The sequence below is a fragment of the Gymnodraco acuticeps genome, unplaced genomic scaffold, assembly GCF_902827175.1.
Source record: "Gymnodraco acuticeps unplaced genomic scaffold, fGymAcu1.1, whole genome shotgun sequence".
In the NCBI taxonomy this organism is placed as follows: Eukaryota; Metazoa; Chordata; class Actinopteri; order Perciformes; family Bathydraconidae; genus Gymnodraco; species Gymnodraco acuticeps.
The window spans coordinates 316,846-331,376 of NW_022990082.1; the positions used below are offsets into that span (position 1 = coordinate 316,846).

General features: G+C 42.2%; 1 protein-coding gene across 1 annotated transcript in view; it reads right to left on the minus strand.

Annotated features, from left to right (window-relative positions):
* Positions 1 to 8,199, minus strand: part of onecut3a (one cut homeobox 3a) — a 29,435-nt gene extending 21,236 nt beyond the window's left edge. The window contains 3 exon segments of the mRNA XM_034216299.1: positions 6,858 to 7,301; positions 7,304 to 7,678; positions 7,681 to 8,199. Coding sequence (XP_034072190.1) covers positions 6,858 to 7,301; positions 7,304 to 7,678; positions 7,681 to 7,882 — 1,021 coding nt within the window. The 5' untranslated portion in view covers positions 7,883 to 8,199.
* Between the last annotated feature and the right edge of the window lie 6,332 nt (positions 8,200 to 14,531).

Consider the following 14,531-nt stretch of genomic DNA (forward strand, 5'->3'; position numbering starts at 1 on the left):
CATTAATTGATTTCACAGTCGTTTTGTTCCTTTGTTGATCTGTGTGGGGTTGCCCAACCGGAGTTTCGGGTTGCATCTGTGGGTACGATAAACTGTGTGTGTCTGTGCGCAAAGCCATGCACGTGTGTGTGTGTTTGCGGTTTTGTTGAGATCGACCCTGCAGAAAGACTTACAGAGAAGCTCCGTGCAAACCATCTGCAGTCTCACTTAAAAAGGGCCCGAAACAGTTTGACATCAGGAGAAGTTTAATATTTCTGACTTTACCCTTATTTTCTATTTTCCGATATTAATTATTAAAACCAACAATTAACCGACAGCGGGCTGCTTAACTGGCAATTCAACACCAATTTGTATCATAATTTGCCTCAAATGAGTGAACAAGAGCTTTTATTTCATATACAAAAATATTAAGCCTAATTCTAATGTTTCGCAGAAAGATATTTCCTCTTTTCTATTTCATATTTGTTTCCAGAATTAAAACATGTGACTCCCGTGAGAAAGACATTGAATACTCTGTTTTCTAAATGAAATAACACCTAATAGTGGATTGGATGTCTTCCTGCTGTTTTAGAAAGCTTACAGTGCTGAGATTTGTTCCTTCGCTTCTCTTTAATGGCGTGGACAATGTCCTTGCCTTGTATTCTTAAACTGCACATTAAACAAGCCATTATGGGCCCTTTAATAACCGATGGCCTGTCAGGGCGTCAGATAAGCAGCCAGGACACACCACTGCTTCGACGAGCACTGGACTCAGACTGTAAAAACCCTCCCTAAAAAAGTAACTTCCGTACCTCATTTTAGATATCTCACTGCGAGCATTGACATCTGACACTTAAATCAGCGAAAATCTGATCTGATACTTTAAAAGGTAAATGTTTGTTCAGCAACAATAACATCTGCAAAGAATGAGGATGATCAGGAAGTTGCTAATACAGGTTGAAGTAGAAAAATACTGTAGGCTACAAGTCAAATTATTTATATCAAACTCTTAGTCTTTGCAGAAATTGACTGAAAGACAGTGCTACGTGAGTGCTACGTGAGTGCAGGAGCAGACCCAGCTTTTGGGGGGCATCCCTGTTACATAACAGCTCCATCGACACAATGCTAATGCTCTGGTCAACATTTTAATTGCACAACAGTCTGCTCTTTGGTACGTCCCATGCTTGGTGCTCTTATGTAAACCTCTGCAGATTGTGGCGGGTCAAAAGCCACGTCATCTGTTTCTGTCTTCATCAGCCCCACATCTGACTCCGGAGTGCAGGGACGAGTAATGAGATTTCATTATGATTATCTTAGGGTTTGGACTCCTTTTGTATTTTTTCTTTTGCCTGGGAAATGAGGAGGGGGGCGCACGCGGTGCCATTAACCCTTTGATGCTAGCCTCGTGTATTCAGTCGACTCTGCCAGCCATTTGATTTAAAGGTCATTCTCTCATATCGATCCGGTTTGGCGAGGGGGCGACGGAGTAGCGTAGGAATTGATCATCTAAAAGAGAAGAGACGGTATTCGAAACTGTACAGAGTCCAGACCTCTGCTGCATTTATAATTGCTCAGCACGCCCCCCCCCCCACCCCACCCCGTGTGAATTGGAGCAGTGTGTGTGTTTGCATGTGTGCGTATGGCTAAAAACAGAAAAGTGTAAAGATGTGGAAGATGTGCAGACTCCTGTCTCTGTCGCTAATCCGATTTCTATTGAAATTACATTATTTTGAATAAGGTCGACTTGGTCAGTACAGTGTGGGTGGCATGTATAATGAGGGGAACACCACGGTGAACTGCCAGTCGTCTGGTGCTAATCCGCCTCTTACACAAATAAAGCTGGAGCTACTAAACCTCCAGCAGTGTAAAGTCAGCATTTGCTTGTATTTTTGATCATGCATCGTCGTGTGCTGCAATCCAGCGTGAAAGCATGCATTTATTAGTCATTCTGCTGTGTGTTATGAAGGGTGAGCTGTTAATGGGAGAAATGGTGTTGCATGGTGGAGATGGGAGGGGGGTTGCATGGCGCAGCTCCAGAGATGGAAAGCAGAGGCCGGGAATGGAAATCGATACAGATCCAGGCTCGCCAGATCGGCCTTAACAATGTGGCGCAGACATACTCTATATCCCGATCACATACACACAGGAGGGAGGAGCGGGGAGGCGACACATATGCAGGCTGTAGCTCGTGCTATGATATTGTCCTGTGTTATGCAGGCATGCAGTGGTGAGAATATAGGAAGCTGTGCCTCAAACCCAATCAATCAGGATATGTGTTTTCCCCCCACCCCATAACTTCCCCACGATGCGTCCACATGCGAATATTCATTACTACAACAAACAGTATTTAATTTTACATTCTGTTCTTGTTTATCTTCTTCTATTTTACTTAGTCTCTTGCATTTACTTGTTCACTTGTACAAAATTCTCTGCAACATTAACTTTTTGTTTTGCACATATTTGTATTGTTTTCTAAATGAGTTTTTATCGTTTAATGTCTTTATATTTATGTTGCTTGTTAGAAGGACTTAAGATTTCCATTGCCATAAATACACAGCTAATTGTGCAACCCTTGAATTTTTTTTTATCGTATCACGACTTGATGATTTATGCAAATGTTAAAGTTAGATTGACTGACTCCCCCCCTTCAGCACATACAAGCCTCCTCAGATGCAAGGCGTGAGATGTCATTTCATCTGCTCTGAGCTGCACTGAAGCCGGGGATTTAAACCAAATAGCCTGGAGCTATAACCTCAAGAAAGTGGCTGTTGCTCTCCCACCACAGGATTTCAAAGGCGATGCTTGTACATGCGTGTCTCAGTACATACAGCACACGTTGCTGTGCTTAACGAACAACGAGGCTCTGAAACCGCAGCTGCACTGTTTATCCCCCCTATCTTCCCCTCACACATCAATTATTAAAGTACCAATCGATCATTTCGCAGGCTAACATCAAGCCATCTCTTCATGAAAAAAAATCCTGTTTTAGATTAACCCGCATCAATCACATCTTAATGCCCTGTCCAATTAAACCCATTTTACCGGCTTAAATTACCCCAAAAGAGAAGCTTCACTGCTGGCTATTTTTGCTGCTCTTGGATATTTTGGTGAGCATCCCAAAATAAAAAGAGCTCCAGTTAGAATTCTGCAAAAACAAGAAGACGCTAGAGCTGTGATTTAAATGGAAACCCAGTTGGTCATGCTGGACTGGAAAGTAGGATGCAGGATGCAGGGTGTGATTGACGCCATTGTGGATTGTAATATTGATCGATGGGTGGAAGCTGTTGGATGAAATAATGGTGTTTAAGGCCAACAAGAATGCTATTAACTATGTATTGGTATAAAACTCCAGTTCACCACCTTGAACTGTCCTCGAAACAGAGAGAAGAAGATAAGCTGCGGTTCAATGTGCACGATTATTTCAGCACTTTGGACAGCGGCTTGTAACGTTAAACTATGGGATTGACTGTGTGCTTCCCAATAATAAATTAGAATAAGAATAAAACCTACTTTGGATAGGATAACCAATCTTTTTTTCTTTGCATATATAAGCAATAATAAATGCCCTCTTTCTGCTAAAAGCATACACATTAAGGGAACAATATGTAATGAATGTCATGTTTTTGGTATGTCTATATTTAATGTAAATATTTCTCTATATTTTAATCTTATAATAGTCTTTTTTTTAAATGTTTTTTTACAATTGTTTTATTTGTTGGTCCTTTTCTTACAATATCTTCTATAAACACCATATTCCATAGACACCAATGCAAATTCCTCGTATGGCTTAACCTACTCGGCAATAAACCTATTTCTGATTCTGATTAAGGCAACTCAATACTTAACAAGGAAAATAAAAGTAGGCCTACGCATTGCAGAGATGCATGCATGGGGGAATTGTGCAGTCACGGGGATGGGGGGAGGGGGGGGGGGGGGGGTGGTGGTGGATTGCTCCAGGATTAGGCCCGTGTAAACGTGTAGTTCATTGAAAGATGAATAGAGGCCCCCCACCCTCATTCTCAACATTGTTTTGCCTCCGTGGGCCGTGGGTCTTGACCTGCACACCCCGGCACGTGCTCCGGCCATTCAAATGGTAATAAAGCAACTGCGCTTTTTTTTTAGACAGGGGGGACCCTGGCATGCACCTCATCACTGTCACATGAAAGGATAAAGGCAAAAAAGATAACTGCTATCAAATTAGAAGTAGGGATGGTCTTTTGTGGGAATATTCCGGATTTTGAAAGATATAACGACTATTTCTGTGTTTTCAGCATTCTTCTGTTTGTGTCTAATAGGCGTGACTAGTGCAGGAATTACCGTATAACCCAAACCCCACAGGGCAAATGAGAGAGTGCATTACACACAACAAACGGAACATGATTACAGCAAAGGAAAAAAAAGGTGTGCAAAAGCGTTTTTTTGTTATAACAGCTGTCCTCTTTCCCCCTTGTTCCGGCTCCCGCCTCCCCCCTCTGCTCCAGGGGAGAGACCAATGGGAGAGAGTGCTGAGGCGGGATAATTGATAGATGCACTGGCTATCCTTATCGATCAGGACTGTATTGACCCGACCAAATACATTGAGATGGAGTGTGGAATTCAACACAGATGCAAAGACGAATTGTTTTCATCGTTAATGCGATCTTTAAATGCCTCCCAAACATGTGCTTCCTTATTTGTGCAGCTTTACAATCAAGTTGCCTGTTTATGTACAGTCGTGGAAGAATACTTTAGTTTTGATAATCAGCTAAATGAAAGACACACAAAGGTTAAAGCTGGCCCGGGTGCAATGAAGAACACAATAGGTGATGCCTGTGGGTCTTTGCCCTCGTTGCATTAAGAGATGTTGAGCGTGAAGGGCAAACGTCCCGCCCACCCCCCCAAACAGCTAAAGGCCCATCTCTGCTCTGCTTTTCGTTTCAGGGCTGGATTGTCATGTGTGTGTGCGCAGACACTGGCATTTTCACATTAGCTAAGCAGGGCAGCTGCATTGATTTGTGTGACTGTGATGAATTTGGAATAGTAATTTGAATTTATTGATTGATGTGGCCGAGCGAGTATGGCCCAGCCTCACTTTCAGCATCACAAACCCCCCCAACTCCCACTCACATGCGCACCGAGGATAATGGTGATTTTAAATGCAATAAGTAAAATGTTGCTGTGCACATTTACATACCAGTCATTTGTCATTTTGCCCAACTGGCTTTTTTGTGGCTGCAGGTTAATACATAATGCATACAAAGTGCACTAAAATCAGCTGTTGCAAGACAACAAATAAACATGTATTTATTGGATACGTACTATAATGCAATATATTTTCAAAATAAAATAATGAATAACAATTTCCATTTTACAACCAAATACGCACACACGTACACGCGCCTCACACCCATAGGCTATTGTGGGCCTGACCACGGTAAAATATGCAGAAAGTGTAGCACTCACAGGAGTGTGTCACTCCAACATGTCAATTGAATTGGGGGGGGGGGGGGGGTATCCTGATGCCGGGTGTGGAAGATATAAAACCCCACAGCCCAATTAGCTTTAACAGCAGTGGCACTTAAAGAGACAATTGTGGAGTGTTTAAATCTTTATTTACCAGAACCCCACTAAATGCGCAAAGGAACAATTTACATGCCATTAAGTGCTTTTCAATAGGGCATTGACTGGAACTAAAATATGCCACTATATCTGCTTAATTGAACTATTCACTGAAATACGACACAGAAGAGCTGATTGACGTTTGGAAGCACAGCACGTCTGAACGAGACCTTTACACAAACATCAATGCGAGGGGAACTCTCATTCACATCTCGGTTTTAACCTCAGCGCGTCTTCTCGGCTTTTCCTTTACGTCCTCAGGTGATGTGTTAAATGGTTTAAAGGGGCGGGAATGTGTGTTTCGAATAACAGCGTTTACGCAAAAGCACTAGAATACATACAAACAGGCGACAGCAAGGATTCGTGCCACAATTTGTCTCATGATGAAGGGATGCCTTTCTGTTATAATTTCCCAATAACCCCACACATGTTATCTGCCAAACCACAACAATCACCGTTTCTTAGTGTCAGAATTGATAAACAGGCCATCAACCAACTTTGGAGAAAAATACCCCAGAGTGCAGAGGAGATACGGGCCAGAGAAAGACGCATCTGTTTGTGTCTCTGTCTTTCAGATCCAAAATCGATCATTTATCAGTGTGCTACTCTGAAATGGGACGCCTGGACCTGAAATATTGATCCATGGGAGGTCATGCTCCCCCGACTCTTTGGCTAGGCCTTAGACGATCCTTGTTTGCGACGACGTGCTTATTTGACAGGGGGAGTGAAAGATTACATCAAGTGTGTTTTGATACAAATGGGTCCAAAGTTAAACTGAGTATTTGAGTTAACTTGTCTCCATGTTTGGTTTGCCATCAAAGTACTATAGCTGTAAGATGCAATCAATTTTGATCACATCCTGATTTGATTTTCTTTGTTTGGTCTTTTTCTATGTGTTTGTGTGTGACAGAGAGGGAGGCCGAGTGAGAGGGATATGTGTATCCATGCTGTGCGTAAAACCGCTGTATGTGAGTGAACAAACATCAGTGCACAATGCTGTTTGCACCTCGTCTGCTTTTGAGAGAGGCATCCTCTCTTTTGTTTATACCACATCCAGTGTTGCACAGCGTCTGTTTACACTATCATGGATTGTAGCATCAATCAAAATATAGATTTCCCCCAACATTTAACACCCCAACTGTCGTGATGAAGTTTTACTCGATACAATCGACTAATAACTTCTAGTAATGTCTGTTTGAGCAGCTATTGACAGTCTTGCCACATTGACTTCTAATTGATCCCTCCACATCACTCAGGTTGGGAGCTGTCTCCTCACTCACCTGCAAGCCTGAGCGCCGACATCCTCTGAAACTCGGGCTCCTGGAGCCACTTCCACATCCTCCTGAACGTCTCCCGGCCAGACTTGAGTTTACTCCACGGTTTAGGATTCCGCAGCAGGTCAGACAGAGTTCCCTGGGACCGGCACAAGATCCTCTGAGCAAAGATGGCCTGGGGGATGCTGTAGCGCTTGAGCTCTGCCGTTATTCGCTGTGCTACCTCCTTGGTGTTTATCTCCTCCACCTGCCCTGACCCACCTCCCTGCCCTCCTCCCCCCACCGTCTGCCTGTCCCGGTCTGACAGCATGGACCCGTTTGCCTGAGAGTGCGGATGGCTATGATGGTGCATGCCGTTCAAGGATGTCATGAGTCCGGCCCCATGGCCCCCGAGACCCCGGGCAAGGTGCTCCTCGCCCCGCGACAGCATGTGGGACTCAAACCCCCCGAGGAGATCATCTTGTCGTTGGACAGGTGAGCTCCGGGACCGTAGGCGCTGAGAGTCTGCTGGGAGCTGTGCAAGGACCCGAGCCCGTTGGACAGTGGGGACAGAGACTGCCCCATGCCGGACATGTCTTTAGGGTAGTGGCCGTAGATGTTGCCCATGGAGGCGAGGCTGCGGTCGTCCCTCATCAGGGTAAAGCTGCCGCTGACGTTCCCGGCGGAGAGTCGCTGGTGTGCCGGATGATGGTGAGCATGTGGGTGTTGATGGTGAAATTTATCGGAGACCGTGGAGATGGGCGGCAGGTGCTGCAGCGGCGTCAGCGTGGTGTAGGTGCTGCTCAGGCTCATCCCGGAGTCGCACGACATGGTCATGGCCGGGTGCAGGGGCCAGACAAAGCGTGGTCTGTGCGGTAGTCCCCCGCGCCCTCCAGTATCGAGGCCATACTGGACACCATGGCTGACCGTCCGTGCGACACCAAGTTCCGATGCGACGACTGGCGCGCGTGTTGAGAGTTCATTAAGTCGCTCGTCTGATGGGAGTGAGACACACCGTGCAGATTTCCAATGTTTTCCATTGTAAGCTCCATCGTTGAAAAAGGATCTTTATTTCCACCCCTCTCGCCACTCACTCTCCCTCGCTTCTCTCCCTCTCTCTCACTGTCGCTCTAATCTCACACTCCTTTCCAATAAATGTTGAACGATTTCAAAGCCAAGCCATTGATTGTAGTTGCCTCTCTGCAGTCAATCCAGCATGGTTTTAAAAGATCGGGTCCCTGCCGCCACACAAACTGCGCCTCAGACCTCTGCTCAGTGTGGAGGAGGATTTCTCTCGCTGTGGAGCACCTTCTACTAAACCCAAAGCGCTGCTCTGCTCTCTGTGTGTATATTGACGTGCCTGCGCTCATGTTAAAATGAGACCGAGCATGTGCGCGTCCCCGTGGCGTATTCTCGCACTCGCGCACTCTGTCTGGGGCCAAGCTGACGTCACTGGCCCCTATACATGTCATGGGCAGGGTTGAGAAGGTTACTTTAGAAATGTAATCCGTTACAAATACTAGCTACCTGTAACCTAATCAGAGTATCAAAAATATAAAAGTAATGTTATTTGATTACTATTGGATTATCTCTATATCAAATGTAATGTAAATAACAAGGAAATAAATATCAATAAGGGGTTTTATTTATGATAGAACAGAACAATGTACCTTAGAAAAGAAGATATCAAGATATTTAGTATCAAAAATGATTTTATTCATAGGAAAACTTGCCTTCCGCATATTCTGGCAGTAACCTACACCAACAATGAAACATACGCACATATTATAGTTTAAATAAGCCCAAATATTAATTGAAGCTAAAACTTAAGCCCACAAACAATTTCATCACCATATAGGTTGAGCTACTGAATTTAAAAACAGAACAAATGGCAATCCCTGTACTCCCTTACTCCCCAAACCTGGTCATGGGTTGTTCATGCTGCACACTGAACCCCGAATTCCTGAAAAAGATTGCATTAGTCCCTGAGATAAAACACAGAAGTGCAATCCTCTGCAGTGTGTGCAACATTTACACCAGATAAGGAGGACTTGGTCCTTGTTTTCTCTGATAAAGCGTTTGACACGGCGCCAACAACATGTCTTAGAGGTTAAATATGAATTGACATGTGTCACATCGGGCCACGAGTGTAATGAGAAAACCACACGTTATCTTTGAGGGGAGGTCACAGCTCACAGCCTTTATATTTTATTCATCAAATTGAAGATGCATCATATCCTAATGATAGCAGATTTTATTGTATTCTTTATAAACATGAGATTCTCAGCTTCAGAGTGCATGAATGACCCTTGAGACGTTGAAATGATAACCATCTTAGCAAAGAGATGTTGTCTCTAAAAAGTGAACGATCAGATGTCTTACCGTTAACTTTCACTCATAACTTTTCTCTTCTTCAGCTAATACTTACTGAATAAATCTGTCGAGTTTCATTTCATCATCGCCTCTAGGCTTTGACCCCTTTCCGCATCTTTGCTCCTCGCGTTCAGGCCTACAAAAAATCAAATTCCCTCACATAAACTCTCACATGATGTTTCGTGCATCTCAAAACTTCTATATAAAACTTGCTCGCTGACGTCAATCCAGGTCAGCAATCCATCAATGTCAAAGTATGGATCAGGAGATGCATCGATAGGTTGGTGCTCCTTTTGCAGGAGCCCGCAATATGAATGCAATACTTAGCAGCATGTGGAGATCGAGGCATTGGATTCTGTTGAATTCACTGGTTTTGGGTGCAAACTGAGGAGAAAATGCTTTCAAAAAGTAAATATAGCTTTATTGGTTCCAGGTATTGCTTCCTGATGGGGTGCATACAACGTCATAGGCACCTGCACAGTCCAGCCAATATTCCAATATTAAATTAAAAAGTGATAAGGTTGCAAGATTTGGTACTGCATTAATTTGAATTGTAATGTAAGTTGCTTTCTGTTGTTTTGTCCCTATATGGCTCCAGAAATGACAACATCTGCTCATTATAAGCATCACACACCTAGGATTTATTGCATGGTGTTTGCTTTGGGTTATTAATAATAGCCCAGCATGTGCAGATATAGGGTGAGATGCATGGAGAGTAACACATGAGGGATTACTGAGAGAAATCGCAACATCAACACCTTGAGACATGTTTGGACACACTGGGGAGTGTCACTTTGCAAATGTGTGTGTGTTGCAACCGATCATCACAGCAGCCCTTTAGTTGTAAACTATATGAGCACAAGTGATCAGCCCTGGCATTCACACCAATTTCATGTAAAATGAGGTCATTAGGATTTCGACCTGAAGCTGGGAAAAAAACTCCAACATTCAGGAAGTGGCATCACTTATCATTTGCAAATTGCGTAAAATAATTTCCATGACCAGTGTTTACCAACAGTTAGGTCAAAGCTATCCATAACTACACTGATGAATTGTGATATCAGCGCGGCCTTGGCACACTGCTCCTCGCCCCCAAAATAATGACCCTAAAAAGTGTTTCTTTGCTGATTGCCAACGGGGGATGGTGGCTTTTGGCTTGTGCCATCAGGAGAACAGCAGTGTCCGCTTGGGTTAATGTCCCTGTATTGATCCCAGCAACCACTGCTATCGAAAATGAATTACCGAAGCCCGCACAGCAGCGAATCCGTCATCTGTGCTCAGCCAGCCGGCCAGAGCAGCTTATTGGTCGCGGTGGTGATGGATGTTAACTTTCATTGCTGGCTCCTTGCTCCTAATTCACCGGGGTTTACAACCAGAAACAAACGCGCTGAAAAGTTTTATACTTTCACCAAGAACTTGTAGACTTCATAGCCATCGCCTTCATGTTCTCTCCCCTCATTTGATTTTTTTATTCTCGACGGGCTCCTGTGTACAACGCGAGGTCATGTAACTCCACAGATAAAAACAACAGGGCGACCAGGGCGTGGGGAACTGATCAGTGTACTTTCCCCAATTTCCAATCAATGTTGTTTTCTTCTATTTTATGCAGCATGGTCAAATCGTTCATTCAGCCAGCCAAAATAAAAATCTGAATGCAAAGTAAACACATCTATTTTCCCCATAAAAAATCCATGTGTCCGCCTAGAGCCCAGTTTTAATTTGTATTTTAATGTACTGTTTTCGAATACTTAAATAAGCATATCCTATGGCGAATACAATATGAAATATTAACTGTGTCGATATCTGAGGTGTGACTGGGGCGATGCCGCAGAGACCCGGTGATTTATTTCATATTAATAACAACGGGCGAGGCGGTGGCCTCACGTTGGCATCGACTTTACATACCCCATACACACGCACACACACACACCCACACCCACACATACACAAAACACACACAATGCAGTGATTGTGCAGAGGTCTTTTTTGTGTTTTAATGTATCTTTCATATATAAAACCGTGTTCCAAAAAGTTATAATAAGGGCTTCAATTCAATACAAAATGTTTGAAGTCACTGGTTCACCATGACTGTGTTTTATGAGGGCCAAAGCATTTTGTTTTTTATCTTTTAGCACTGCTGTCGTTTGCTGATCAACTAATCAATGCTGAACCCGGAGCTCCGCTCAATGCATTGCTAAAGGATCGATATATTTCCCAAAATGCATTGTGCTAAAATGCTTTAAGTCAGGTGTGTCCTGTCATGTGTTTGACCTGTCTCAACAGGCAGTTTCATTACAGGAAATGACCACATAGCACTCAGCTGAAAAGTTAACGCTGAGCTTTTCATTTGGCTGAGTGCTGCAGACCGTCAGTGTAAAAAACACATTATATTCAATCTATATTTGCCTATTGTAAATACTAACTGCCGTGTAAATTATTAATATTATTGGTGGTGTAATTATAACTGAAAATATTGATTATAAAAAGTCATAACAAAAGACAGGATCATATTTTACGCAGCAGGCCCCCAAAAGTACAAAATTCCCCCTTAAAACTACTTGTAATTAATTGTATTTAGCCTATATTAAACATAGTGTGTTAATACAAACTATTTCTAGTGGGTCAACTCTTCCCGTACGCGTGTGTATTTCCCAGGATTCACTCGATAGAGACAGACTAATCTTTTCATGACTTCTTGAATGACTCCGCGGCTGATGCATCACACTTAATGTATTCTAAAGTATATTTACTTGAATCTGGCTATTGGCAAAAGTTAAGCAGCAGTGTTTAGTAATGTCGCATTGATCAGGCCTCCGAGCAAGTCAGCCACACACACACACACACACACCACACACACACACACACACACACACACACACACACACACACACACACACACACACACACACTGTGGCCTTGTTGGAGAATGTAGGCTACCTAACATCTGCCGTGTTTGCATATGGCTCTTTGTGTGTGTGTGTGTGTGTGGTGGTTGTGTGTGTTGTGTGTGTGTGTGTGTGTGTGTGTGTGTGTGTGGGTGTGTGTGTGTGGTGTGTGTGTGTGTGTGTGGTGTGTGTGTGTGTGTGTGTGTGTGTGTGTGTGTGTGTGTGTGTGTGTGTGTGTGTGTGTGTGTGTGTGTGTGTGAACAAGAGGGATTTACATTAATATCATTGACATCTTAGACGCCCCATCAAGTGTTTAACTATGTTCATATTTCTCATATAAATTAGAGATATTTCCCCACATTAAAAACTAAAACGTGTGCTCAGCGGGGTGCATTTGGCTTTAAATAATGCTAAACTGATTATCTTTTTTATTGTAATACTGAATCGTTTAATGTTATTATTTTTTCACTAGTTCTTTAACTTATTGCTTTTCCTCCAACATTTCCCACGAACGTACAATGGCTACAGGCCAAATCAATGTCACCCTGCGTTTTGAATGTTACCTTGTTTGTCCTGTTAAATCTTTAAACGGGAGCCTACTGTTTAAACTGCGTGTTTCACAGTCAGAGGTGAAATTTAAAAAGGCCCAAATGTTGAAAAAGAAAAAAGAATCACTTGCACTTTAAATCGCTGTGTTTGTAAAGCGTTGTCCTGCAGTTTGTTAAGGAATTAGTGTGTTGCCACAGATTTGTATTTAGGCGCATTTGCATTTGAAAGCGCCCAGTAATAGAGGGCTGTGGTGATCAAAAGCCCTGGTGACATATCGATCCATCCGCAGTCTGATCGATTGGCAGGAGGAATTGGGCACACATGTCTTCTCTGCTTTCGGTTTCACTCAAAAATAAAAATATATTTATTTAGAAATAGTCGCTTTAATGCAACAGGCCTATCTCTAAAATATTTAGGACAACAGGTGCCAAATAAGCCTGGCATGCCTTCCAGAAGAGAAATCAATAACTCAACGGTAAGATGTTTCTTGATATATTTCTATAAATATAATTTTTTAATATAATACATTTCGATACATATTATAGAGGATAGCAGTAAAGCGTCCAAAAAACCGTGTGTGTATTCAAAATTAAATGGGACTGGAAAATAAAAAAATAAGGTTACAAGAGTTTCGGTTTGTATTTGGTCATTTTACACATATTTCTTCACGGAAGTGATTTTCACTAATGGGATTTGGGATCTGTGAAATTATATGGGTCGTGCAATTAATCGAAAAGAAACGCGATTTGAGACAACACATTCTACTTATACTTTTTCGTCATAAACGTAATTAAAACGCAACAGATATATATTTTTGATTCGGACAAGCTGTAAGTGAAATCAGCATCACTCCGGTGTGTTCACATGATGTCACTGCAATCAATAGAGCTACTAATCACAAACACATTCAATAAAGCATCGATCCGATCGGGCTGGATTACTAAATGTTAGACGGATTAACTCGTTTTTCTGCTTCTTTCGGATTCCTCCAACTTCAGCAGGGAAGGCCTCAGAGTGCTTTAATGAGACGGGGATATTTATTGTGTTGACAGCAAACAAACAAGACCAGACTTGAGGATCAGGCCTTTATTTGACTTGTCTTTGCAGAGTTAAAATAAAATACCCAAGTTAAACTATTTCGAGATGCAAAGGCTTTATTGTCATATACACAATAGATGCAGTGTAGTTTTGGCAATGAAAATCGTGGGCTCTTGCAGCAGTGCAACATAAATATACATAAGACATAAGTAATGCAAAAAGAAACCGAAAAGAAACCCCAATGTGAAAGCAGGTGCAAAACTAAGTAAAATATAGATCTTAAAATAATATTACCACTTTTATTTTATTGTATTACATGTTTTTTACAAATGTATAATAACTATCACAACCCTGTAAATCCAGTAGACTGCAGAGCATACTGTTTTTCCTACATATTCCAAATATATACATTTTTTAAATATTGGAAATAATAATAATAATATATCAAAATCCCCCCAAATTAAAAATTAAAATCTGCAAAGAGAGAAAAAGTTTAACAGGACTTTACATTTGAGTGTGTGAGAGAGAGAGTGTTGGCATGAGAGAGATACTTGAATATCATTGACATCTTATATTCCCAATGGTGTTTAAGTATGCTCATATTTCTCATATAAATTGCAGATAAATTAAGATTAAACACTAAGACTTTCCTAACATTTTAATATATTTGTAACGGAATACAAATTTTATTTTGACAAGTTGTATGATGTGTAAAAATAGATCAAAGCCTATCGTTATAAATGGATTGGGAAAGTCTATTGATTTGAGCGGAACAGATGCAAGTGAACCGAACATGCTTTGGACTCATTTTAGATTTTATTTTGTGTGTGTGTTTACGATCCATCAGCTCTCTGCT